Source organism: Tursiops truncatus, chromosome 14 (genome assembly GCF_011762595.2).
Source record: "Tursiops truncatus isolate mTurTru1 chromosome 14, mTurTru1.mat.Y, whole genome shotgun sequence".
Classification (NCBI taxonomy): Eukaryota; Metazoa; Chordata; class Mammalia; order Artiodactyla; family Delphinidae; genus Tursiops; species Tursiops truncatus.
This window is the reverse complement of record NC_047047.1, coordinates 67430324-67457975: the sequence shown is the minus strand read 5'-3', so window position 1 is coordinate 67457975 and position 27652 is coordinate 67430324. Positions and strand designations below refer to the sequence as shown.

The following is a 27652-nucleotide window of genomic DNA, read 5'->3' as shown; positions in this document are numbered from 1 at the left end:
CGCTTCTTCTCAATCAGGCGCTGCCACAGGAAGTCGTTATAACCCAGTTGCAACCTTTAAAGATGTCCCCATTGCGACAGTACCTCGACCGCCTTTTTGCTTTCCTCTTCTTATAACTTCCCAGGATACTCATTTCTTCACAACGCTGTAGGTCGTGAAGGAGCAACTTTACCGTCGCTGCCAGAGAAGCCGCTGGGGGCTGGGGAGAGGGAGGCGTGGAGAGGAGTGTAGAGACCGAGGGGGTGAGGTTTCCCTGGAACAGATTTCGACGCTGCACGCGCTTGATGATGGCTGCTGGTCCCTCTCAGTCCGAGCCGCTGGCTTCGCAGGAACTCAATGGCGACTTCAAGAAGCCAGGCTTGCCCTTGCTCCCGGCGGTGCGGGGCAAAGCCCCGGCCACCAATCCTTCAAACCCTGAGGAGGTAAAGAAGGAAGGGCCCACGGCGCTGCCGGACTCCGATTCTGCGGAGCCTGAAGACCCGCCAGCCCTGCTGGACAGCGGAGAGACTAGGGGTCCAGCGGAGGAGCAGCCACGGCCCTCCACAGCGGCTCCTTCCCCTGGCGGCCCGGCCCGGGCTCCTCCTTACCGAGAGCCTCCGTGGGGCGGCCCCGCCACGGCCCCCTACAGCCTAGAAACACTGAAGGGCGGCACCATCCTTGGCACTCGGAGTTTGAAAGGGATGAGTTGCTGTCTTTTCGGGAGGCTCGCTAGCTGCGACGTGTGCCTGGAGCATCCTTCGGTGTCTCGCTACCACGCTGTGCTGCAGCACAGGGTGTCCGGTCCCGAGGCAGAATGCGACGGCCACGGGCCTGGCTTCTACCTCTACGATTTGGGAAGCACCCATGGCACTTTTCTTAACAAAACCCGCATCCCCCCCCGCACCTATTGTCGGGTCCACGTCGGGCATGTTCTTCGCTTTGGAGGCAGCACCCGGCTCTTTGTTTTTCAGGTAAGTAGAAAAACCTAGAATTGCAGTCTCTGGAGTGCACCCAGCTGCGTTCCTGAGCTCGTTAAGTTTTCACTAAGTTAGGAGATTGTCTCAGTCAGCGATTACAAAAGTGGAGAAATCTGGCCCCTCATCTCCAGACCTCTGTACACATTGCCATATTTCTGAAAGTGACTTTAACAATCAACTGTAAAAGAATTCTTTTGCTTGATCCATCAGGGACCAGAGGAAGACCGAGAGGCAGAATCTGAGTTGACAGTAACGCAATTGAAGGAATTGCGCAAGCAGCAACAAATGATGTTGGAAAAGAAGATGCTGGGAGAAGACTCAGATGAAGAAGAGGAAACGGATACAGCTGAAAGAAAGAGAAATACTAGTAGTCAAGATGATGAAATGGGCTGCACCTGGGGAATGGGTAAGGAATCAAAATTGCTGCCAGAGGTTAATATTTTAAATTCATTTCTACTAGTACGCTTAAATGTTTTTTGGTGTTTTTTTGTTTGGGGTTTTTTGTTTTTCTTTTTATCATACAGCTTTCATGACTCTTTGAGATTGATAGGACAAATACAGTTTGCACATTAGGTTACTCAAACTCAGATTTATTAACTTTTCTGATGCTAAAAAATTGAATTATGGGTACTATTGATTTCTTTTAATGTGTTTTACAGTGCACTCCTTTGTTCAAAAGTTCCTCAGTGTATAGTTTATTATTTTTAACCATTAAAATTTATTTAAGTACTGATTATTGCTAAAGGGGGTGAAACTACATTCAATCAAATAAAACAGAATGTTATTCAGTATAGGAGTTCTTTTGAATTTTTCATACTTTGGGTAAATACCCTGAAATGTGAAAAAATCTAATCAGAGGAATAAATTGAATTTTCCATAACACCAGACATTTTAGAGGACGGGTATTCAGGAGCTAGGATTTTGAAAAGCTAGAAGATGGCCTTACTATGTTGTTGGGAAGACAGATAAATCTTATGAAATTACTTGTGGTAAGTGCCAAACAAAAGCTAGAAACCATTAGTATGCTAGGGTAAGGGTTCAGAGAAGGGAGCAGTCACTGAGGACCTAGACCTGCACTATCCAATATGGTGGTCATCAGCCACATTGGGAACTTACAGTGTGGCTAGTCCAAATTGACATGTGCTGTAAATGTAAAATACACACTGGGTCTCAAAGACTTAGTGTGAAAAAAGAATGTAAAATATTCATAATATTTTATGTATATTCCTTGATAATAATTTCACCTGTTTCTCTTTTTTGGTGTGGCTACTAGAAAATGTAAATTGCATATATGGCTTTCATTATATTTCTGTTGGCTAGCATTAACAGATCTTTGGGACAGTTTATAAGTTTATAAACAGAAGGGTTTTGAGCTGGGACTTGAAGGAAAGGAAAAGAAGCCCTTAAGAAGCTGAGCATTGGGGTGGTATTTGGGGCAGGGATTGATGATTGTAATGGAGTACTAAGTAGACCAGTCTGTTGGTGGATATGATAAGTATTGGGAAATTATACTGAAGACAAAGTATTAGACCTGGGTGTGAGAGAGTGAGAATGCTGGGCTGAGGAACTTCATTTTTTTTTTTTTTTTTTTTTACATAGAGAATGTGGTAGGTAATTTTGCTTTTAAAATATCAATACATATAGTGATGGAGAACAAAAATAAGGTGCCATGAAAACAAGTTTTAACTTGTCACACAATTTAGAAAACCTGAAGATGTTCATACTGATGGTCTTGTGGTTGTCCTCCTCCCCCCCACCCCCACCTTTCTTTTCATCACTGATAACTGTATCTTCATTCAGCCTGAAGGGATAATGGGTGTCATTCAGATAGTCTCTTATGTCTGATTGTCTTTTCTTTCCCGTATCCTGTAGGAGAAGATGCTGTAGAGGATGAGGCTGAAGAGAACCCCATTGTCTTAGAGTTTCAGCAGGAAAGAGAGGCCTTTTATATAAAGGATCCAAAAAAGGCTCTCCAAGGTTTTTTTGACCGAGAAGGTATGTAAACAGATTCTGACACTGCCAGTATAATGTATCCACAACAGGGTGGTTTTCCAGATCTTCAGGTACTTAGAAATGCTGTAATTTATCTGCTCTCCTCCTTGTTCAGTTCTTGCCTGTGTGGTCAGTTGCTTCAGGTTTATTTTGAAAATAGTAAGAATTTTGTTATTTTTTCACATCTTGGAAAAAAGGAAGTACTTTTGCCTGACTTCATCCCCTTCTTCTCAGAAGATCCAGGACTGGGGTGGTGGGGAGATTGACCCAACTTCTTGTCATTTTTTTGTTTCTAATTCACCTGATCTTTTGTAATTCTTAACATAGATTTTCACTTTGTATGATTTAAAGAATGTTTCCACAGAGAATAGTTTCAGTAGAAATGCTTTGAGAGAACATCTATGTGTATGTGTGCACGTTGTGTATGAGTGTAAATATATATATAAACTGCTTGCATTCTGCACTTAATATTTATGCTTCTAAAAACTAGGCAACCATGATAAATTAACACTAAGTCTACAACTTATAAGTGTGAAAGCTCCTATTTAGGGGGCAAACCTGTGTATGGAGAGTTGTTTTGATTTGAGTTTGGGCTTTTCTCTGCCTCAAGCTCATTCTAATTTTATTATCAGATAATAATTTCTAGGAATTGGAAGTGAAATGCTTTGACATTTAGTATTCAATGTGGTATGAGAACTTTATATTCTTACTTAACCTTTGCTGTCTTTTCCCTTTGTATCAACTAGTAACTTTCAGATGCTATTAAAATTGTTTTGTCTTTCTTCCTTCCACAGGAGAAGAATTAGAATATGAATTTGATGAACAGGGTCATAGCACTTGGCTTTGCAGGGTGAGGTATGTTCTTTTCTCATTAACGTCCATTTATGGAAAGTGGTCAATTTCAGGTTTAATTTATGGTTACAGACAACAACCCAAAGATCAACTTTAATCTTAATTTTAGCCTATTCCTGAATTTGGACCTTGATAGTTTAGTAACACATTGGGGTTAGGGTGGGATGAGTAAAAGGTGGAAGGAAAAGATTTGAAGTCCAACCTTGGCAAGATAGAACAAAATGAACTGAGAGATTAAAAAGCCATCTCAGGGCTCCCCTGGTGGCGCAGTGGTTGAGAGTCCGCCTGCCGATGCAGGGGTTCGTGCCCCGGTCTGGGAAGATCCCACATGCCACGGAGCGGCTGGGCCTGTGAGCCATGGCCGCTGAGCCTGTGCGTCCGGAGCCTGTGTTGCGCAACGGGGGAGGCCACGGCAGTGAGAGGCCCGCGTACCGCAAAAAAAAAAAAAAAAAAAAAAAAGCCATCTCAAAAAATATGACTATTATCATAAGATATTAATTTTTTTCATGAGAATTGGAGCTTAGTGCCATGCTATAATTCCCCCCAAACCAATGCAGATTACCTGTGGATGATTCAACTGGAAAACAGCTAGTGGCTGAGGCTATTCACTCAGGAAAGAAAAAAGAGGCAATGATCCAGTGCTCACTGGAAGCTTGTCGAATCCTTGATACTTTGGGATTGCTGCGTCAGGAGGCAGGTGAGTACGTGGGAACACTTTTCTTTAAAAAAAAAAAAAAAAAAGGAAAGAAGGAAGGGAAATTTAATACATAAGGTTACAAAACCTCTTTTTAGGGGGAAAATGTAAATCGTACAGAATTCTATGAAGTGAAAAGAAAAAATTCCCTATCTCCATACCCAAAAGTAACCATTGTTTACTTGTATTCTCCCAGACATTTTCTATAGATGTGTGTTCAGAAGTAGATCCTTTAACAAAAAAAACCACGCATACACAAATGCATTTATGTTACTTATAGTATTCTTTGGTGACATTTTAACATAAGAATGTATCATGGACATTACCCATGTCATTGCATTAAATTTACCTTATTTTTTAAAAATCTGGGTATATAATTATTTTTTATTCTAAAATTAATTTTATTGCAAATTAACTTACATATAATTTAAAACTACCAAAGGCTTATAACTAAATATACCTGTTCTTTGTCCTGCCCCTCCCCAATCTTCATCCCTAGAAGGCTTTTAACTCTTTCAATTATTTTTTCTGGCCTTTAAAAATATCCATATTTCTAATCCAGTATCTTATAATAACGTGTAATGGAATATAACCTGCAAAAAATCAAGACAAAACAAAAATGGAATCACTGTGCTGTACACCTGAAACTAATGCAGTATTATAAATCAACTATACTTCAATAAAAAAAGAATAAATGTTAAAAAAATTCATATTTCTAAAAAACATGAATATGCTATTATATTTTGATTCATTTAAACATTATCTATTGACTTAAATTAGTATTTGATATTTACAGGGTTGCATTTATGCAAATATTAGTCACAACTGAGCAGTTTTATTTTTTTGTTGTTTTTCTAAATTTAATAATTGTGTATGTGTTTCATGTGTTTGATTTTTTTGGTACCTCGTACTCATTCTTCCCACACCTTTCAGTAGCCTTTCAGTTGTCTTTCTATATGGTCAATCACATTAAGAAATTTATCAGTTCTGACTGTTTTGGAGACATTTCTCCTGAAGAAGACTCTTCTCATTCTTTTAAGGATGACCACTCTCTAGGCCTGCTGCAGAACAGTCATTTGGGACTTCATTTGCTGTCTTCCTTGAGATTTCCTTTCTCATTCTCCAGGGATGGATTTTCTGTTTTGTGATTCTCAGATTCTCATGTTTCTTGGTTTATTCCCTTGTTTTAGTGGAGCACATCTTTCTGTAGTTTTGGCAGGATAGAAAGCTGGTACAACAATAGGGGGCACAGATATAATCTTCAATGGAGTTCACATCTTCCATTTTTCCTGATCTATTGTTGTTTTGGTGGACATCCTCTAGTGGATTCCTAAGAAAGGATATATAGCAAGTCAACTTTATTAAAACCTCCACTCTGAAAATATAATTGTTCTAGCTTCACTTTTGGTTAATAATTTGGCTGGGAATAGAATTCTGAATTGGAAGTAATTTTCCTTCACAACTTTGAGGGCATTGCTCTTACCTGACATCCAGTGTTGCTATCAAAGTCCTAAACTATTCAGATTCCTGATCTCTAGTATGTCATCTTTTTTTCCCCCCTCTCACTAGAAGTTTGTAAGTTTCCCTTTGTTCTCAAGGCTCTGAAACTTAACTATGATGTACCTTTCTGTGGGTATATTTTCATCCATTTCCCTTGGGTACTTGTTGGGTCCATTTGATCTGGAAATCAGTTTAGGAACATTTCTGGAATTGTGCCATTCCATCATTTCATCCCTCTGTTTTCTCTGTTCTCTGGAATTTTGTTATTTTAGATATTGAATCTCTTGGACCAATCATCTAAGTTTCTTATCTTTTTTTCCCTTCTCTTTTCTATTTGTATTTTTGGTTCTTTCTGGGATATTTCTACAACTTTATCTTTCTATCTTCATTTTGCTATCAAGATTTTAATTTCCAAAGCTCATTTTTGTTCTTTGAATATTCATTTTTAAAACATAATATCCTGTTGTTGTTCGTGGATTATTAATGTCTCATCTCTCTGCTAATCAGTTTTCTCCAGGTTGTTTTTTTCTTTTTGTTTATTTGGTATCTATTGTGCATGGTAGAGGTTTTTCTCAGATGTCATGTATTTCTTGGTTGTAGATACTTATATAGGGACAAAAAGTGTGGTTGGCAGCTTGGAATATATAGGTGGCGCTTGTTAAGTCTGAGGAACACTATACGATGATGTGGGTGGGCCTTTTGCTGGGGAACTCTCCATGTAAGTATCCTTAGATTTTCCTTCTTCTGCTGGCAAGATTCCCTAGAGAGTACTCTTCCAGTCTCCTGCATGAAGGGAGAGGACTGGCTGCCAGCATTCCTAGTGCTGCATGGTGGAGATGGCTGAGCGTGTTCTCAGCGTTCAGCTCTTTTCAGGAGAGTACGTACCCATGTCCTCAATTGTACTAGTCAACCCATAGTTCAAAGACTTTCTGTCTTAAACTCTGTGTTTTTCCTGGGGGTGGGAAGGAGGTGAGTAGCCAGGGAGAAGGATCTGTTTCTCAATCAGCTTTTACTCAGTCCTCTTTATTTTAGCACTACTATCCAGCCCCAGTTCCAGATCCTTTTGAGGATTCTGTAGTATAATCAGTTTGGTTCTCAGCTTTCCCCATTGTTGGTTTAGGATCCATTTTTTATTTCTGCTAAGTTAGTTTCTACTTACCTGTCTGCTTTTTAATTTCCAAAAATTTGGTGTCACTGTCCCCACTACTATTCTCCCTGTCTTTGTAGATTAGTGTCTTTAAAAAAAAGATCTCTTTGCTGCAGTTTTAGTGGAGTATGGGACGAGAACAAAGTTAGATATGTGTGTTCAGTGTACCATCTTAACCTGAAATTATCAGGTTTATATTAATAAGGACTGTTTTGGTTGCAAATAATAGAAACCTGATTCAAACTAGCTTAGGGGGAAAGGCTATTGGCCGCAGAAGCTGGGAAGAGTACCTCACAGGACTGAAGGAAGAACTGCGTGAACCAGGACCTCAAGTTCTGGAAGCAGAACTTAGTGCTACAGAACCGGAACTCAGTATCACCAGGACACATACAACTTATACATGTGTAGCTGTGAGTGAGTCTGTCTCATGAATGCATGGTTTTATTTTGCAGACAGATTCTTACCCCACACGGAAAAGAGGGATGCTTACAGCCCTGGATTTATATCTTCTCTCTTTAATAACCTCATTGGAAAGAGAGCCTCTTTTTCCCTGTATCTAAGTGTAACTATGAGGGAAAGATTCTTATTGATCTGGCTCTGGTCACATGACTACCCCTAATCCAGATGGAATGGGGGAGGAATTTTCTAGAGGAAAGGGGGTACTTTTAACAGAACAAGGGGAGTAAGATGACATAGGGTAGACAAAAAAAGTCATAGCTACCATAGTCCCCTGTAGGTGGGCTTTCTAGATTTTCATGGTTACAATGTTTCATTGAAATGTATAGGATAAATTCCTTTAAGTAGAATTGCTAGATTAATTGCATCTTTAATGTTGACAGCTGTTGTAAGATTGACCATCAGAAAGATGGTGTCAATATGCATTCCAGCCAACTGTTGGAGAGTCCATTTCCCCATATCCTTACCAAATGAGGCATTATTAATCTTTTTATGTTTTTTCTAGTCTAATAGGTAAGAAGTGGTATCTCATTATTTTAGTTTGTGTTTTTTAATTATTAAAAAAAAGTTTAACATCTTTTCAAATGTTTGTTGGGCGTTTGTATTTCATTTTTTGTGAACTGTTTTTATTATTTTTAAAATTTTCTTTTGGATTATTGGTCCTTTCCTCATTTATCTTTTTTCTTTTTTGCTAATTGGTTTTTGAGAGCTTTTGCTCATTAAATAAATTAGCCCTTTGTTTTAACTTTTTTTTTTATTGTGGTAAAATATACATAACATAAAATTTACCATTCTAAGCATTAAAAAAAAATTTTTTTTCTTAAATTTATTTTTTGGCCGCACCACGCGGCGTGTAGGGTCTAAGTTCCCTAACCAGGGAGCGAACCCATGCCCCCTGCAGTGGCAGCATGGAGTCTTAACCACTGGACCACCAGGGAAGTTCCTAAGCATTCTTAAGTATATAATTCAGTGGCGTTAAATATATTCATGTTGTGCAACCATCACTACTGTCCATCTCAGAACTTTTTCATCATCCCATTCTGAAGCCTTGTACCCATTAAACAGTAACTTCCTATTCTTCCTCCCCCCAACCCCTGGTAACCAGTGTTCTACTTTCTGTCTCTCTGAATTTGACTATTTTATGTACCTCATGTAAGTGGAATCATGCAATATTGTGTCCTTTTGTGTCTGGCTCGTTTCACTTGTAGTAATGTCTTCAAGGTTTAGCCCTTTTTTTTTTTTTTTTTTAGCTCTTTGTTTTTATATGTAGTTTGGCAGCTTGTTGAATCCTCTCTTTTAATAACTGATGGTGATATTTTAAGCTGCTTGTCTACTTGCCTTCTTTCTTTTTCTTTTTTTTAACCTGATTCATTATCATTTATTTTATCTACCTCTAGTATCTCGGAAAAGGAAAGCCAAGAACTGGGAAGATGAAGACTTTTATGATAGTGATGATGACACGTTTCTTGATCGGACTGGCCTGGTTGAAAAGAAGCGTCTGAACCGAATGAAGAAGGCTGGGAAGATTGATGAGAAGCCAGAGACCTTCGAATCATTGGCAAGTGTTATTTATAGAAATAGCTGTGGTAGTTTAATTTTTTAAATAAAATAATGTATTATTTAAATTTGTCTTATAATTTTTAAAGCAGTAGCATTGAAATCTAGTACTGAAGTATAATTTTTGTGATCTGTAAATTTGATGGTAACAAACAACTAGTCTTATCCAAGCTGGAAAAAAGTTTGGCTTGTTGCTAGAGACTATATCTATCTCTAGGTGGGTAGTGATCCATTAATGAGCATTCTTTGGATATGATCTTACCCCCAAAAAAAGAAACGAAAAAGTTCCAAATTGGGACATTCTGAGGTGAAATTGACTCTAGGCTTTTGGCAGCCAAGAATCGTGAAAGGAATTTTGAGGAGTGTAGTTTGGTAATACAGGCACACCTTAGAGATACTGCAGGTTCAATTCCAGACCACTGCAATAAAATGAAAATTGTAATAAAGTGAGTCACACGAACTTTTTGGTTTCCCAGTGCGTATAAAAGGTATGCTATAGTCTATTAAGTGTGCAATAGCACTATCTCTAAAAAGACAATGTATATTTTCAATATACTTTATTGCTAAAAAATGTTAACCATCATTCTGTCAATGCAGGGTTGTCACAAATCTCCAATTTGTAAAAATGCAGTATCTGCAAGGTGCAAGTAAAGTAAAGCTCCATAAAATGAGCTATGCCTGTAGTTTTAAACAGTGTATCTTCCATGGAATTATCATAAGATGACCTGTATTTTCACTATATTAAGTAGTATTCAGAGCTTAAAACTTTATGTAACATCTATTGTTTTGATTCATCACTGAAAACAAATGCCTTGAGTTCTTTCTTATTTTTAAAAACATTTATTTATTTATTTATTGGCTGCATTGGGTCTTAGTTGTGGCACGTGGGCTCTCTAGTTGTGGCTTGCAGGCTCAGTTGCCCCGAGGCATGTGGGATCTTAGTTCCCCTACCAGGGGTCGAACTGGCGTCCCCTGCATTGCAAGATCGATTCTTAACCATTGGACCACCAGGGAAGTCCCTTGAGTTCTTTCTTTTGAGTAAAATAAGGTCTGTGTTCTGTACATTCCTTCTGCTTAATTCTTGATTCTTTAATTCAGATATTTATTCAATTAGATTTAAATAAACAAATGAAAAATGTTAACTCCATGAGGAGCAGATTTAAATGGACTTCTGAATTAATCCTCTTAAAACTTGTCACAATAATAAAATAAGAGGAGGAAGAAAAGGAAAGCTACCACATTTCGAAAGAAGAAAAACATTTGCTAACCCTGTTAATTTGGGTGTTACAGGTTGCAAAGTTAAATGATGCTGAAAAGGAACTCTCTGAAATTTCTGAGAGACTGAAAGCCTCCGGCACAGGTAAGGTAATGACTCATTAAACAAATATTTATTGAGCACCTACTGTGTGTAGTGCACTTTGCTAGGTACTAAGGCTACTTTGGTTAGTAAGATTTACAGGATATGGAGCCTTTCTAAGGAGCAGCATAGCATTTTAGAACTAGAAAGAACATTATAAATTATTTGGTTCAACCTCTTTATTTAATAGATGAGGGGAATGAAGCCCATTGAGGCAAAGTGACTTTCTAAGATCTCCCAGGTATAACCAGTTTCCTCATTCCTAATATCAGTAATGTCCTCTGTCCAGCTTTAAGTTAGTGACTTTTCTATGGAAACTTGGGCTGAATTTTAAAATATTTGGTGCCATCTTTCTAAACATGTATTATCCCTTTCTTGGACAGCTCTGTCAGAGTCACCATCTCAGGACTCTTTAGATGCGTTCATGTCAGAAATGAAATCAGGGAATGCATTAGATGGTGTGTCCCGGAAGAAACTTCACCTGAGAACTTTTGAACTGAGAAAAGAACAGCAGAGACTTAAAGGGTTGATAAAAATTGTGAAGCCAGCAGAGATCCCAGAACTAAAAAAGTAAGTCTTAGTTATACTTGGAATTTTAAATAAGCATGTTCACAAAGATAACATTTTGAATTATATCTTTATTTTTTTAGGTAATCACTATGGACTAGAAATAGACTATAAGAAACTCTTTAAAGCACAGAAGGCAGTGGTTTCATGGAGTAACTAAAAACCCAGTTTATTTGTGAAATTTAGACCACTACAGGATTTTTAAGGAAAACTGTATTGATTCCTGTTTCATTGGAGGGCTCTAAATTTTTACTTAATACTTTTAGTGCAGAGTAAACTTCTTTAAAGAGCAACATGCTCAAAAGGTTAATTTCCCTAATATATAAAGACCTATTCACCAGAGACAAATGGGCAAAGGATGTCAACTGAAAGGCCACTGAAAAAGAAATACAAATAACTCTTAACTATATAAACTCAACCTCACTCATAATAAGAGAAATACAAATACTACAATGTAATACCATTTTTATCTATGATTTTAAAATCACAGATGAAAAGATATGAGTACAGATAGTCATTTTAATGCCTATATCTGTCATTCTTAAGAACCAGTTGATAACTCTTCACTATATTTAAATACTTTTTAAAATTGGAATCTCTTCCTTAAAAAGGGGTAAAAGCATAATCCCCTGAAGTCGATCTTATTGTTAACTTTGATTTAGGGAAAATTATTGGAAGAGATTAACCCAAATCCATTTGCAGACATCCAGAAGATTTTTGAGTAATTTGTAAACAAGATTTTAAGAATAATTTTTCCCAGACGTGGCTAGTATTTATGAGTGAGTGAGTGAGTGAGTGAGTGTGTGTGTGTGTGTGTGTGAGAGAGAGAGAGAGAGAGAGAGAGAGAGAGAGAGAAATCCAGTCTTTCAACTTGACAATATTTTAAAATTGTCTTCTCTGTGGTGTCAACAAATTTTGAAAATGTTGAGTAGGTGGTTGTAGAAGTAAGCAGCCCTCAATAAACACAATCCAGATGGGCATCTCAAAAACTGGTATTACCTATAGGTACGTTCACTCACTTATGAAGGTAGTTCAATATAGAAGGTTTCTTGTTTTCTTTAGGTCCGTGCTGTTCAGGACAGCACCCAATAGTCACATGCGATATTAAAATTAAACAAAATTAAAAGTTCAGTTCTTCAGTCAGTTGCCACATTCCAAGTGCTCAATAGCCACATGTGGCTAGTGGCTACTGTATTGGACAGCGCAGACAGAGAACATTTCCATCATTCCAGAAAGTTCTGTTGGACGGTGCTGCTTTAGGTTGTCAGTAGCGTCTATTCAGCCCCTCACCCCCGTGTACAAAACCTGTAACTTGATTCTGGGGGCATTGCATAGATGAGTATCTATCAATTGAGAGGCACCTCTGTTTACAAAAATGTAATGGCCAACCATTTCTGGAGCTCTTGGTCATCTGCACAGAAGATGTATCCCCAAATTACTAGCAGGTTTGTTCAAAGATTTATATGTAGTTTGGATATTTAATACAGTGATGCATAGATCAGTCTACAGAAGTCTATTTGCCGCAAATGATGTTTGAGTTACCTTATAGTGAGGAGGTAGATTAGCACTAGAGTTAGACTTCCTGGGTTTCATTCTCAGCTCTGTCAATTAGTCTTTGGGAATTTTAAGGCAAGTTATGTAACTTCTTTGATCTTCACTTTCCTCATCTGTAAATTAGAATAATGATGTTGCAAAGATTAACCGAATAGCACTTAGTAAAGTGCTGGCATATGTATTATCATTGTCGTAATTTTTACTATCATTGATATACTTAGCAACTATTTGTGACATCGTTTTTGTGGAGAAAAGGTAAAAGCTCAGGAGCCATAGCCCAGGTTAGACAAATTAACAGTGAATTTTAATTCCAACTGTGTAATCCTTTAATTTGCTAAGTCAGCCCTGAGAGGTGTTCTGAGCTAGAAAACATACATCAGCTTCCTCCAGAGCCTCCCCTCCTGCTGTCTGTGTGTCTGCCTTGTTCCTCCTCCCTTTCTTACTTTGGATACTGGCCTTCAGATGCTGTGTATTTTCTCCCTCCTCTTCTCACTTGAGGGTTGAACTTCTAAACTTCCTACCTAAGTCCACCCCTGCTCCACCCACAAGCAACTCTTGATTGTGATCCCATCTTCTACTTTTTCTTCTCCTTTGGGAGTCTTTGCATGTCCTCCAGGCCAGCCAAGCTATTTAATGGAGCTGAAAAATATCTGTGTTGCTCTTGCCTTTGCCTTTCCATGCTTCCTGACGCTTGTGGGGAAGGGATGTGAGGGATGTTTGACAGAGCGTCTTTAAGGCCAGGCAGGCAGGATTTCCTCTGATGGCCTCAGCAAGGCAGTGGGTCTGTCTCTGGTACAGAAGTGGGGTGAGGCTAGGCTCAAGAGCACCACTGAGGGGGTAAGACTTAGGTAAAAGAAGGCAGGAGTGGAAATGGGGCTTCAGGGTTGAGCAGCGTAGTCAGTTTCTTGTATGGGTCCCTGTGAGCCAGGAGGGCCAGTGCTGTCCTTATATTCCAGAAGGCAGGGTTGTCCTGTAGTCAATGTGAAGAAAGCATAGGGCTTTCTCCCCTCTTTCTCCTCATGCTATCTTGTCATTGTCACCTCTGACTACTCTCTGAGTGTCTTGTCAACTCAACTGCCATCCTTTTTGTTTTGCTTTGTTCTTTTTTCCACTGCTTTTTTCTAATTTCTACAATCTCTTCTCTTTGCTCTTCCTCAGCTTTACCCTCATGTGCTTAACTTTTATAACTATATTCAGCCACTGAGAACATTGACAAGCTCGCCAGTTGTGGGGTCTCTCATTAAGTCTTTGTTGTTACTCACTACACAGGATATCCTGCCTCCTACACCCTTTACACATACTTTTTTTTTTTTTAAACTTCTGTGCTCAGAGCTGTTGGTGTTTGGTTATAATAAGTGTGGCCTCCAGGTAAGTGAGTAAAGCACTGAGTCCTCTTCAGAGGTTGATGGCAAATAGGGCTTTACACCATGGATCCATCTCCTGCCATTTAGTGGGGATGGGGCATGCCTGTGTATTCTCCTTTGCCAGTGACCTGTGTACTGTAGGCATCGTTTTATTAATGTGAAGTCATGTAGCATGTTGTAAATTGCTAGACTAAGGTAGTATCCTTATCTTGCCCTTAATACCTCTGTGTCTGTGACAATCAGCAGTGTTGTCCATTCAAACTTTGCTGGCCTGAATACCTCTTTCTTATTCGTGTATGCATAAATGTTCACTTTGTGGAAAGTTTTGTGGTGCCAAAAATTTGTTTACCATGGTATTTTTTTTTTTTTTTTTTTACCATGGTATTTTTAGATAAAACCTTGGCCTCACTGGAATAGATAATTATTCTTTCTTCCTAGAACTGAAAGTCAGGCTACAGATGGAGAAAACAAAGCTAAAAAGCTTACACTGCCTCTCTTTGGTGCCATGAAAGGAGGAAGCAAATTCAAATTAAAAACTGGAACAATAGGGGTAAGTTGTGGGTCAAGGTGTTAAAACTTTTAACTCTTGAGTTATCCTGAGCTAATTTATCTCTTTTCTTTTCAAAACTCAGATGACTTATCCCACAGTCATGTTAAAAGGGGCTGTGGGCTTGGTATGATCACATCTTTCCCAGGACGTGGTTCTTGGATTTTTCTCTTCAGCCTAGGCTTATCAAGAATTGATGAATCGATTCATGTGAATCAATTTGCATGTAACCGATTTGTGAATTAGAATACCAGTTTTTTAATTTGTGATCAATGTTGCGTTTAAGAAAGGGTCTCCTGTGGTTTCTGGGTTTGTTTGGGTTTTTTTGCTTTTTTTCCTGGTGGTTAGATGTTGTAATATTCAGAGTCAGCTAACACTTGGTAGTAACATAATCTCTACACCTGGTTCTGCCATATGGTTTTTCTTACTTTGTTTAATCCTTCCAACACCTTATGATGTGTGGGAATTATTACCGCCCACAGTTGAGGAGCAGGGTCAGAGAGGTTAAATTCAAGATCACACCATTGTTAAGTAGCTAGATGCAATCAAATCCAGGTCTTACATCTCTTGAGTTGTGATCTTTCTACTATCCTCTAATACTTCACTGATGTATGTTTTTGCTCTTTGTACATCCTTATTTATAGATTCAATTTTTAAAAGGTTTTCATCACCCCAAAGAGCATAACCTTATGTATTAATGTGCTAGGGCTGCCATAACAAAATACCACACATTAGGTGTCTGAAACGAAAGCAATCTATTCTCTCACAGTTCTGGAGGCTAGGAGTCCATGATTAACATGCCAGCAGGGTTAGTTTCCTCTGAGGGCTATTTCCTTGGCTTGCAGATGGCTGCCCTCTTGTTGCCTTGATGACCTCTTAACATGGTCATCCCTCTGTGCACTTGCAACTCTGGTGACTTTCCTTCTTCTTAGAAGGACACCAGTCATATTGGATTAGGGCCCCACTCTAACAGCCTTGTTTTAACTTAATCAACTCTTTAAAGACCTTATCTCCAAATAAGTAACATTTTGAGGTACTGGTGGTTAGGACTTCAACATGAATTTTGGGGGGACACAGTTCAGTCCATAACACCTTGAATTAGGGTAAACTGTCCTCTGGTGGCAGAGGTCTGAAGTCCCAACCATGTGTCCTGAGTGAGAACCATGTGGTTTACCTGTGATGGAAGCTTTTCTGTGAGGTGGGGAGAGGGTATTTTAGTTAGAAGAAAAACTCTTTACTAAAAAGCTCTCCCTAGGATTACTGAGCTAAATCCTATGTTTAAAAAATGATATACCTAACATACTTTGGTACCTTCTTCCTATTCTTTAAGCTGTGATCAACTTTTTCTAATAATTACTTTTTTTTTTTAAGATGTTGGGGGTAGGAGTTTATTAATTTATTCATTTATTTTTGCTGTGTTGGGTCTTCGTTTCTGTGCGAGGGCTTTCTCTAGTTGTGGCAAGCGGGGGCCACTCTTCATCGCAGTGTGCGGGCCTCTCACTATCGCGGCCTCTCTTGCTGTGGAGCACAGGCTCCAGACGTGCAGGCTCAGTAGTTGTGGCTCACGGGCCTCGTTGCTCCACGGCATGTGGGATCCTCCCAGACCAGGGCTCGAACCCATGTCCCCTGCATTAGCAGGCAGATTCTCAACCACTGCGCCACCAGGGAAGCCCTCTAATAATTACTTTTATTGAAAGGTGTTGATTAGAATATTTGACCTTATTCAAGAAATTTCTTTTTCTTCAGGATCTGTTTTACTGATTTACATATCTTGTTTCCTTGAAATTGTGTTAAATCTAAAATGAAAAAGCTGCACAAATGATATATTTTTTAGAAATGTGTGTCTGATTTACTCCCTAGGAGATTTTTTAATGAATAAAGATTTGTAATGAATTTAATATCATGAGGGGTAACAGGACAGAATTCCTACAGCTGGTACTCAGTAAATCATACCTGGAATAAATGTTTTTGTTCCCTACAAGATGTTTCAAGTGTTTCATACTTCATGTTCTTTTGACCCTAGAAGGATTCATAGATGGATAATATTTCACGTGAAAGTCCTCCTTCCAACAAACTTCGGCAGGGTTGATCCGCCTAGAGAAGTTAGACATTCTGCTCATTTAGCTTAACCCCCTTGGAAAGATTTGTCTCTGTCATATTGTAGAACTGCTTATTCATGGGTTTTTTTCCCTCATAGAAGTTACCCCCCAAGCGTCCAGAACTCCCTCCAACTCTAATGAGAATGAAGGATGAGCCTGAAGTAGAAGAGGAGGAGGAGGAGGAGGAGGAGGAAGAGCAGGAGGAGAAAGAAAAGGAGGAGCATGAAAAGAAGAAAATGGAGGCGGGGAGCAGTAGGCTGCAGCAGGAGATAGAGCCAGAAGGAGCAGTGCAGGAAACAGGTCCTCCCACAGATTTCACATGTTCTAAAGAAACAAAAAATCATGGTAATGTCTTCTTTCTCCTTCCTGTGCTATTCAGTGGGCATATACATTCATCGTGGATAGGTTTGAAAAAGCAAAGCCAGTTCTTGCCTGTGCATTTTGGCTTTGTGACACTTTGTGATGTGTGATACACCTGACTCTGTGGAAACATACTTTCCTGGTCTTTCTTTGATTGCCAGTCATTATTTATCCTCATTGTAAAATAAGGGCAAGTATTTCCAGTGTGTTCCAGAATTATGGACAGTTGAAAGCTGTGGAATCTGAAACCACAGCAGCTGTGGAACAGTCCTGAGCTGCTGCCACTCTGTGATTGGAGGGCAGTGGAACAGGGTGGATGATGGGGCCTGATTAGGTGGTCTCGGGGTAAGCCTCCCCTTATTCATTTCTCCCCTGTCCCTGAAACAGAGGCTAAACATAATTGTACCCACTGGTTGTACTTCTCAGGAAGCATCATGCCTTATTCATCTTTTTGTCTGTGGTACCTAGCAGAGAACCTGACATGTCGTATTCACCCACCTCAACGAAGGGCTGATGAAAAATATAAAAGAGGGAATTGATTAGTTTTTAAATATGTTTTCTTCTGATTATAAAAGGCACATATGTTCATTTTAGAAACTTCGGATCATACATAAAAGTCCAAAGAAGAAAAGGGGAATCTCCCACGCCCAGAGATTATTGTTTATCTTTTTAGTATCCTCTTAACCCTTGTCAGCTGCAGGGGTTATTTTCCTGCAGGTTGGCCAAACTGCTTAGCAAGATTAAGACTGCACAGAAAATAGGGAGCATGAGGAAAAGCAAAAAACACTGGCCAACCTGCCAGTGTATGGGAATGTATGCATATGGACTTCCAAAACAAACCAGGCAAGTCCATGTAAAAACACTAGGCCTGGTATGTAGACCTTCTCCTGAGTCACCTTCAGCTGTTTCAGACACAGAAAAGTTATTGTTTCCTCATCTGTGAGAAGTAAATCTTTTGTTTTTGCATTTTCCTTTGTTATTGGCACAATGCTTGGCCTTTTCAAAAAGGAAAGCATCCTTTTTGCAGAGTCTAATCTTTGATCCACCCATTGTAAAGGTGTTACATAAACAGGTCAGTGGGGAGGCGAGCAGTAAGTACTGTATTTTTTTTGTTTAAGGGACCGAAGTAAATATGTGTGTCTAAAAATAGCAGATTTAGGGCTTCCCTGGTGGCGCAGTGGTTGGGAGTCCGCCTGCCAATGCAGGGGCCGCGGGTTCGTGCCCCGGTCCAGGAGGATCCCACGTGCCGCGGAGCGGCTGGGCCCGTGAGCCATGGCCGCTGAGCCTGCGCGTCCGGAGCCTGTGTTGTGCAACGGGGGAGGCCACGGCAGTGAGAGGCCCGCGTACCGCAAAATAAATAAAATAAAAATAGCAGATTTAAAAATTTGGTTTATAAGATACATTAATTAGTAAATCTGCAGCTAATTAGGGATTACTCCAGGCATTCATTAATTTATTAATAAAATAACATTGGGATTGTATTGTACATGCTATTTTATAACCTATTTTTTTCTATGTCTTAAAATAGTCTTTTAAAATGTGATTTTAATAAGGGGCAAAGTGGTCCATTACATGAATGTGCCATAATTTACTTAACTCCACATTATTATACATGTAAGTTATTTGTTAATTTTTGCTATTATAAACATACTTGTATATAATAAATCTTGGTGCTCATCTCTGATTATTTTCTTCGAATATGTTCCTTGAAGTAGAATTTCTAGGCCGAGGAATATGTACATTTTTAAGGGTTTGGTAAGTATTGCTAAAAAGTTTTACCAAAAAAAGTTTTGCCAGTTTTTGAAGTGGAAAATTGGTGGTTCTCTGTTAGACCTCTGGAGACACATTTACTATTGAAAACCTTATTAAGGTTAGTTGAAGCTAATGATAGTAAAACTGGATGATTATGTAGATACTTAGCTTTTCTTGCTTTTGATTTGTTTTCTTGGTTCCCCACCACGAATTAAGTAATACGATATGCTTTGGTTCTGCATTTTATAGAAAACATGTCTCAACTCAGCCAAGTGGAACAGAATAAAGGTTACCAAGAGATTAGTGAGACAGCTGCATCGTGTGAGGAACCCTCAGGCAAGTAGCACAGAGACTCCACTGCTGCTCCACACACAGGCAGCCAACTGGTGTCACAGAGGAGGGGGTGGCAGCTGACCTGAGAGGCGCAGACACTGGGTAGATGCTGCTGCCAGGGCTGTGGACAGAGTTGGAATATATGAGAGGTTCATGTTTGGTGCCATCCTGTTTGCCTTTCTTTTCCTCCTCTGTCTCCTGGGTTTCCCCCTCTGACCCCCAAAGCACCTAATGCCTTCATGTTTCCCTCTGGCCATGCAAAGCTCTCTACAATTTTACATCTCCCAGGGTTGAATATGTGCCTATCATGGGGGTGATTCCAACATTATTAAAATAAATTGGTTGAAAGGATGGGCTATTAAAAGGTCTGTTTTTTTCCGGTTTTCTACTGCTTTTAACTGTAATGATTAAATTGTAAAATAGTAAAGTCAGCCCCATTTTCCTTTACCTTTTCGAAAGGTGTGATTAAATTTAGGCTTAGGATTTGAAAACTAAGGTTATTAACGAAGGGACAGTTCTCTCTATATAGTCTTTACAGTAGTAGAAGGAATTTTTGAGAATTAGATTGTGATGTTTTTTTCAATAATTATAATGCTCTTTAGGGAGGAATTTTTCTTTTCCATTTTATTTTTCTGAAATAGCTATTGCCTCTTTTATTTTTTTTCTTTTTCATAAATTAGCATCAAAGAATGAATATGAGAAAAGAAGAGATGAATTGAAGAAAAAGAAAGCTCCTGGTGTAGGCAAAGTAAGTGCTTTAGTCATCATCTTCATTTCTCTGAAAGTAAAAATGAACCCCTTTGCCATGGGCCATGTCCAGAAGAGTGAATCCAGGGATTATCTTAGCAGAATTCCCAGCTGCCTGCTACCCTCTCTTCTAGAAATCTGGGCTCTTTTATTTGTATTTTTGAATTTTTGGATTCTCTATTCTTGTCTCTATCTGCTCTGTTCTTTATAATTGCTCAGATACCTCTTTTATTAATTTGTGAATCTTTCTTCATATCCTAATATGCCATACAAAGACATTTGAATAATATATTATTTTCCTCTTTTTATTACACAAAAGGTAGAATGTAATATACTGCATGCTACACTGTGATTTTTTTTTTTTTTTTTTTTAACCTGTGGTGGAAATCATTGTCTATCAGTGCACTGAGAGCTTCCCACTGTGTGGGTGTACTCTGTCGACTTCATTTTTTTGGGGGGTGTCTATCGATGGACACTTGGGTTCTTTCTAGTCTTTCATTATAACAGTGCTATAATGAATAACCTTATGTGTATATAATTTGTATGGATACTGTAGGTTCCCAGAAGTGGAATTGGTGTCGGGAGGTCCCTAAGACCACCCTTAGGCTAGGTAATTCACAAGAAGCCTCACAGGACTTAGCATGTGGTGGAACTTACAGTTGTGATTTATTACATCACAAGAATAGTAAGCAAAACCAGCAAAGGGAAAAGGAACATGGAGTGAAGTCCGGGGAACCAGGTACAAGTTTCCAAGGGTCCTTCTCCAGTGAAGTCACATAGGATGTGCTTAATTCCCCTCACAAAGAGTGACAACTTGTGAAACCAGGAAAGCTCATTAGAGGCTTAGTACCCAGGATTTATATTGGGTACTGATCACATAGGTATACCCTGCCTGGCATCTACCCAAATTCCATTGTCCTAGGAGGAAAGCAGGTGTTCAGCATAAACCACATTGTTTTTACGAACAGTTTTGGCCCAGTGGGCCACTCTTTGTCAGTTAGGGTAGTGGGAACCCTCTTGAAATCCAAGTTCCCAGATGGCCATCAACAAGCCTTTCAAACAGGCCTTTCAAAGGATAGCAGTCAGGCTTGCTTTGTTAACTCTTCTGCACCTGAGTCAAAAGGCAAATGTCAAATTGTCCTCTGTGGAGGTTATATCATTTAGAGTCACACCTGTCTTGACTGCCTCTTGTAGAAAAAACATCACTCTCACTGGCTGAAAATCAGCTTGTTGAGGCTTTGTGGAAAAAAATCAAGATTCAGGGAGAGAATGCTCCCCCATTTTTGGTTACTTATGTCAAGATCATTAGTGGAAGCTGTTCTCTCTTAATTTTTGTTTGCTCACGGGGATAGGGACAATAATTCTTAGAGTTAAAATTCTTTTGAATAAAATAACCTATCTGTTTTTGCAGCTTCCACTGACACTTTCCTCCAACTATCCAGAAGATGATCCAGATTACTGTGTGTGGGTCCCACCTGAAGGTAGATGGTTTTTACTTTTCTTTTCCTCTAATATTTATTTATTTAGGTTTCTGAATAGGTAATATATATTTAAGGTTCAGTATAAGAACATTACAAGAGTATGTAGTGGAAAAGTCTCCCTTCTGGGTAGATTAAAGGATCTAAAAGACATATCAACCAAATATAATTTGTGTATTCTGTTTGGATCTTTATTCAAACAAACAATTATTAAAAAAAATTATAAGCCAGTCAGATAATTTTGAACACTAGCTAGATATGTGATGATACTAGGAAATTATTGTTAATTTTTTTTTAAAGTGTGAGTGATACTGAGTTATGTTTTTTAGAAAAAGTCCTTATCTTCCAGGAATATGTACAGAAGTGTTCACAGATGGAATGATACCTGGGATTTCCCTTAAAATAGTCCAGTGGTGGAGGATGAGGGAAGATAGAGGAGAGGCAAGAGATAAAGCAGGATTTGCCACATGTCAATCATGGTTAACGCTGGGTGCTGGGTACATGGAGGTTCATTATATTTTTCTCCTTACTTTTACATGTATTTTAAATTTTCTCTAAAGTGAGGGGAAAAAAAAGTCTTCTAGCTGTGCTTTAGCTACTCACTTTTTTTCTAAAGATAACCAAATATCAGTTTCTTATGACTTATATATATAATGTAAAATGCCTATGTAAGCAATAAAATACATAATATTTCATCACTTTTTTTACACAAATGGAAGCATATTCTATACCTTACTGTTTTGCACTTAATAATATATGGACATCCTTCCATAGCTACTTATAGATTTCTTCTTTTCTTTTTTTTTGTAATGGTAGCATAGTTCTTTTTTATAGTATGGATATACCTTTATTTATTTAACCAGTTTCCTCAATGAATATTTGCTGTGTTTCCAGTCTTTTGCCATTACAAACAAGTCTGCAATAAGTAACCTCTAATATGTGTAGTTTTGCAAGTGTAAAGGTGTACTTGTAGGAAAAAATTCTTAAACGTCAACATGCTGGATCAGAGGCTACAAACATTTTTAAGAGACCTTAAATTGCATTCTATAGGGATTATACTAGTTTATGTTCCTACTATACCCTCAAGGCAATATATGAGATGCTTGTTTTCCCATATGCTTATCACAGGTTGCTTTTTCTATGGATTGGGTTTCTAATATACTAATGATAGAAATTTAGGTACTAAAATGCTTGCTTTTGTCTGCTTTTTACTCTGATCTAGGCCAAAGTGGAGATGGCAGGACCCATCTTAATGATAAGTATGGCTATTGATTGCTTCCGAATCCTAAAGGAAGACCTTGTGGACCATGTGACATGGGATATTTAGGATAATATATCAAGTTGAATGTCCAGAGAAGGAGTTCAGATGATCATTTGTAAAATCTGGTGACTGGCCTTTTCTTCTGTGCTCTTGGCTTCCTAAATTTATCTACCCATCTGATTCTTTTGAATTTGCTATTTATGTTTAAAAGTGTTTGTGTATGTATGTAAAAAGGAACCGTATATTTTGAGAATTAGTAAAGTGAGAGACATGACTCTGTTAAATGAGAACTTGAAGATGTCTCATGTTTATTTAAGGCTACAGTGTCTGTCTTAAGCTTTAGGGACTATGCTTTTACTGAGCAATAGGGTGCTTCTGGCAATTAGGCTTTAGGATTCACTGGTAATTGCCTCCTCAAATAAGTGTTGAAATATGAGGTCATGCCAGGGTGTAACCCTGAGTGTCTATGTCATTCTTGGAACTAAAAAGATATCTACACACTGGGGGCTTCCTACTCCCTCGCACTATAATCCTCCTGCCAGGTTTGAGAACAGACCCTGACTTATGAGGACACAGTTCAGGACCACAGCACACCTCGTGCACTCAGGCACTGATGCTGATAAAAACTCAGTTCTTTGAAAATCCTGGACTCTGACCAGTTAGGTTAGTCACTCCTCCTCTTGTGGAAAGGTGCAGATAAGGTCACAAAATTAAAAGCTGGATGTGTTCTGCCCACTGTAGGGTTTCTCACCTCTGTAGAGAGGGGAATAAACGTTCCTTCCTCCCTGGAAACATGAAGAAATGAAGAATATGTCTTATTCCCACCCCGTCCCCCACTTCCCATCATCAGTGCCTCACTTCCACAGGAAAGGAAAGCCTAAGAGTGGAAGCAAGGTGGAAAACCAGTGGATTATGCTGGAGGCAGACATAGTGAGCAGGCAGGAGAAAGGCTGTGGCCCAGCGAGAGGGAGTGGATGAGGATGATGCTTTCCCAATATGGATTATATGGGATGCATGAGGTGGGCAGGAAGCAGTAACAAGAAACTTCAGTTACCCTAACAGATGTCTGTTCTACTAAAAATAAGTCTGATTTCTCAAAAAACAATACCAGTATTGGCATTATGAGAAACTATTATTTTGGACTTCATTTAGACCAACAGGGAAGAACTTGTTGATGATGTAAGAAGTGACAGGAATTCGGGAGCAGAGTGTCTGTGCCACCTTGGATCAAAACCACGGACTGAGGTCTGAGCCAGATCAGTGGTCTTCAAAGGTGAAACTCCTGATTCAAACAGAATTGTATGTGGAACCCTAATACTTGAACAGGTAAAAAATATGCCTGCTCTGGTTGAATTGAGTTGGGGATGGATGGGGATTGGATGTACACACACATATCTGCATGCATACAATCCTCTCCTCCTCACTCTACCCTCACAGTGACCTTGAGGAATCCTAGGGACTACACAGAGCATCGTCTGCTTTAGGAAGGCAGATATCTAAATGTTGTGGGAGGGGTAGGTATGGTCCTGTGTCTTGAGAGCATGAAAGCAAGTAGGACTCCATTGGCCAAAATAAAATGTAAATATGTAACTTGTACAATTAATATCAGTGGTCAGTGGACTTGTTTCAAAAGACCTGCACGTGAGTGTTAGCTTCTCTTTACTAAATAGGAGACTTTGGGGACATGACCTTTCCCTGAGCCTGAATTCTGTCATGTGTGAAGCAGGGACAGTAACGCTTTTTGCTCTTTGGACCTTGGATTTGTTCTAGGATAAAATGAGACCATGTAGATGGATATGCTTTACAGGGATTTGTAGATATTAGTAGTTGTTATTCATTACAAAAAGGAGACATATCCTGACATCTGGGCCGACTTACCTGTGAGAGGAGACTGGATTATATCAGTGATTCTCCACTGTAGCTGCATATTAGAATTACCTAGGGAAATTTTTGAAGTTTTTGATTCTAATACTAGGATCCCATGGCAGATCAATTTAATCAGAATCTCTGAGTTGATCCCTTTTAAAAGCACTCCAGGTGATTTTAATGTGCGGCCCATAATGGAGAACCTCTAGAGCAGTCAGCAAACCATTTTTATTAATGGCCAGGTATTTGAGGCTTTGCAAGCCATATAATCTGTCGCAACTACTCAGCTCTGCCATTGGAGTGCAAATGGCATAGGCAGTATACAAATGAATGAGTGTGACTGTGTTCCAATAAATACTTATAAAAACAGGTGGCAGGACTTCCCTGGTGGTCCGGTGGCTAAGACTCCATGCTCCCAATGCAGGGGGCCTGGGTTCCATCCCTGGTCAGGGACCTAGATCCCACATGCCGCAACTAAAGATCCAGCACGCCACAACTAAGACCCAGCACAGTCAAATAAATAAATAAATATTTTAAAAACAAAAACAGGTGGCAGGCCAGGTTTGGCCCACTCAGCTCTAGGCAAATTCATCTTTGGGGTCTCACCTGACTCAAGATGTTCATTACAGTGTCTTTAGGATATTTGAAAAGTTTCTATCCAGAAGGCTAATTACCCCCTCCTGAACTGTATGGGTTGCAGTTTTTTGGTTACCAGAAATCAAAGTGATCTAGTCTCCTTTTCACAGAAACGAAAGCAAGGTTATTAGTCATTACAAAAAAATATTGTTACAGCAAGAACGCAACAGGTTATCTGTAAGTAGGGTGTCCCTGGTCTCTCCTGGCCTCCCCAGGAATTCTGTATCATATCTGCCTCTGTATTTAAAGAACAACGGGAAGCCACTGGGATGTTAGTGATAGTGAAGTGGTCAGATTTGGGTCCTTAAAAGAACACTTAAGCTACAGGTTGGAGGAAGGATGGAAGAGGGCAAGAGGATGCAGGAAGACCAGTCAGAAGTCTGCTGCAGAGATCCAGGTGAAAGATGATGGCAGCTTGAACTAAGTGGAGATCGAGATACAGAGATAGAAAGGGGTCCCTGCAATATTTTAACAAGTAGAATGGCTGAGACTGAGTGATGGATTGTCTGGGAGTGAAGGGGGAAGGAAGCTGGAGGGTAATTCCTAGATCACTGGCTTATATATCTGAATGGCCGATGATGTCATTTGCTGAGATGAGGGGACACTGGAGGAGGACCAGGTGGAGGTGGAGGAGATCGTGAATTCCATTTGGACAAGTTGAACTTGATGTCCCTTTAAGACATCTAAGTAAAGGTGTCCAGAAAGCAGTTGAATGTAGAGGTCTGGATCTCAAGAGAGGGCTAGAGAGCAGTTTCAGTCTTCTACCAGGTGAGCCTAAGATTCAGGTGATTTTGAAGACCAGGTGGCAGGCATGAATTTTGCAGGCAGACCCCAGCCTTGGACAACTGGTCTCCATATCTTTGGTATTGGGAACAGTTTTTCTTGGCTATAGGTACTTATTTATTTGGGGAAAAAGTAAATAAGTGGTACAGTGAACATCATTCTGGAAAGAAAGGTCAGGGGTGTGAGTGGACTTTAAAGCAAATCTCTTTGTCTGCTTTAGGACATTTCTAAGGATTTTGCATAGTGCCTGGTATATGCAATAAATGTTTGTTGAGTGCCTGCTATAAATATTTTCCCTGGAATTGTCCCAATCTAGCATAGGAAGTATGAAGTCCCATTATTTCCTTATAGCCCATTACAAGCCTTTACCCATTACTACTTCACTGTAGCTGGATGGAGTTAACTCTTTGGGAAATAATGACACAATTCCTATCAAACTTTGAAGTCGTTAGCCACAGCCTGGGGATCTGTTGCTTTACCATTGAAATGCTGCCACCTCCTGGATAGTGTGTGACAAGTGACCAGCAGCTGTGGACGGCTTCCTGAGAGTGGGAGCCAGAGGGAAGGAAGCCTGCCAGCCCTGTGGCAATCAAAAGCAGGAATGCAAACCCCTGGCATGGCTGAGTTCCCATACAAGGTTTGGTCCATCCCTGTTTGGACCAAACCAGGTTTGACAAACTGCTGGGAAATGACGTAAAACTCTCCTTGACCTTTGTGGAGGGTGGGTCATGGCATCAAACTGGTATCATGTCTTCTTGTGACAGGCTGCTCTTTGATCATGAGATTCCTCATTTGATGTGGGCATTGAGAACCATTTTCAAGATTTCTTCTCAGCAATCTGAGAGGACTGTGCCCTGCTTTGGTTTTAGAGGTTTGGCACTACGACAGTCCAGGGTGGGACTGAGACCTCTATTCCACGGGAGACCAGAAGTCTTTCTCCCCCCAAGAGGACCTGGCACTGATGACAGGTTTGAGGGCTCAGCATGTGAGGGTACAGTGGTTCCCACTGAATGTAGCTCCACCTTCTTCATCCTCCAAATCAATCTTTTTGTTTTTTTAATTTCAAGTCTTCATAGAATTTATTTGTAACACATTTTAATGAAGTATCAATAAAATTGATGATATGACTGAACAGATTTCTATTTCATTTGCAAAGTGTGAGAAATATGTAGTGTGAGATTTTTCTAGATTTAATAATAACTCTCTATCTGAACTTAGTTCACATTCTTGGTTCTGACCATACTAATTGCCAATTTCATATGGAATTTTAAGTGTAGTATTTAGAGTCTTCTTTTATCCTTAAAAGTAAAAGTCTGTTTATCTCCTATAGAGGACAACTTTTCTTGCCACCTAACCCATGAAAGAACATCTTATAAATCAGTGCATACGTATCTTATATCTCTTGAGGAAGCCTTTCTGCAGGCTTCATAAGACCTTTGCTGGAAGAGGATTCTATAACCATCGTGTGTAAATGTTTGTAGTTGAGGGTTGTATAACATGAAGCATATAACTTAAGTCTCTCGAGGTCTTTGAAGCCAAACACTGTAACTTTGTTTTGCTCAGCCATTTAAAGTGCATTCTTTTTTTTTTTTAACCACTTTTTAAAAATCGAAGTACCCCAAGTCAATCTCAGCAATTTCTCCGTGTAGAGGTTTTAGGATTCATTCCTCTGCATTGCCCACTGCCCTGACCCAAGCTCCCCTCGCCTCATGACTCCTCGCAGATCTCCCTCCCTTTTGTCTCTGCCTCATCAAGCTGTCCTCCATGCATCTGAGTTATCCTAAAGTACATCAC

At 39.4% G+C, this 27652-nt stretch overlaps 1 protein-coding gene across 1 annotated transcript; it reads left to right on the top strand.

Moving 5' to 3' along the window:
* Positions 1 to 141: 141 nt before the first annotated feature.
* Positions 142 to 26990, top strand: SLC4A1AP (solute carrier family 4 member 1 adaptor protein). The gene is made up of 14 exons (XM_004325243.4): positions 142 to 950; positions 1167 to 1362; positions 2829 to 2951; positions 3743 to 3803; positions 4358 to 4497; positions 8995 to 9155; positions 10445 to 10514; positions 10895 to 11081; positions 14435 to 14546; positions 16741 to 16987; positions 19004 to 19090; positions 19768 to 19835; positions 21246 to 21315; positions 22535 to 26990. Exons 1-14 carry the CDS (start codon positions 285 to 287, stop codon positions 22582 to 22584), a joined length of 2238 nt encoding a protein of 745 aa, XP_004325291.2. The 5' UTR covers positions 142 to 284; the 3' UTR covers positions 22585 to 26990.
* The last annotated feature ends 662 nt before the right edge of the window (positions 26991 to 27652 follow it).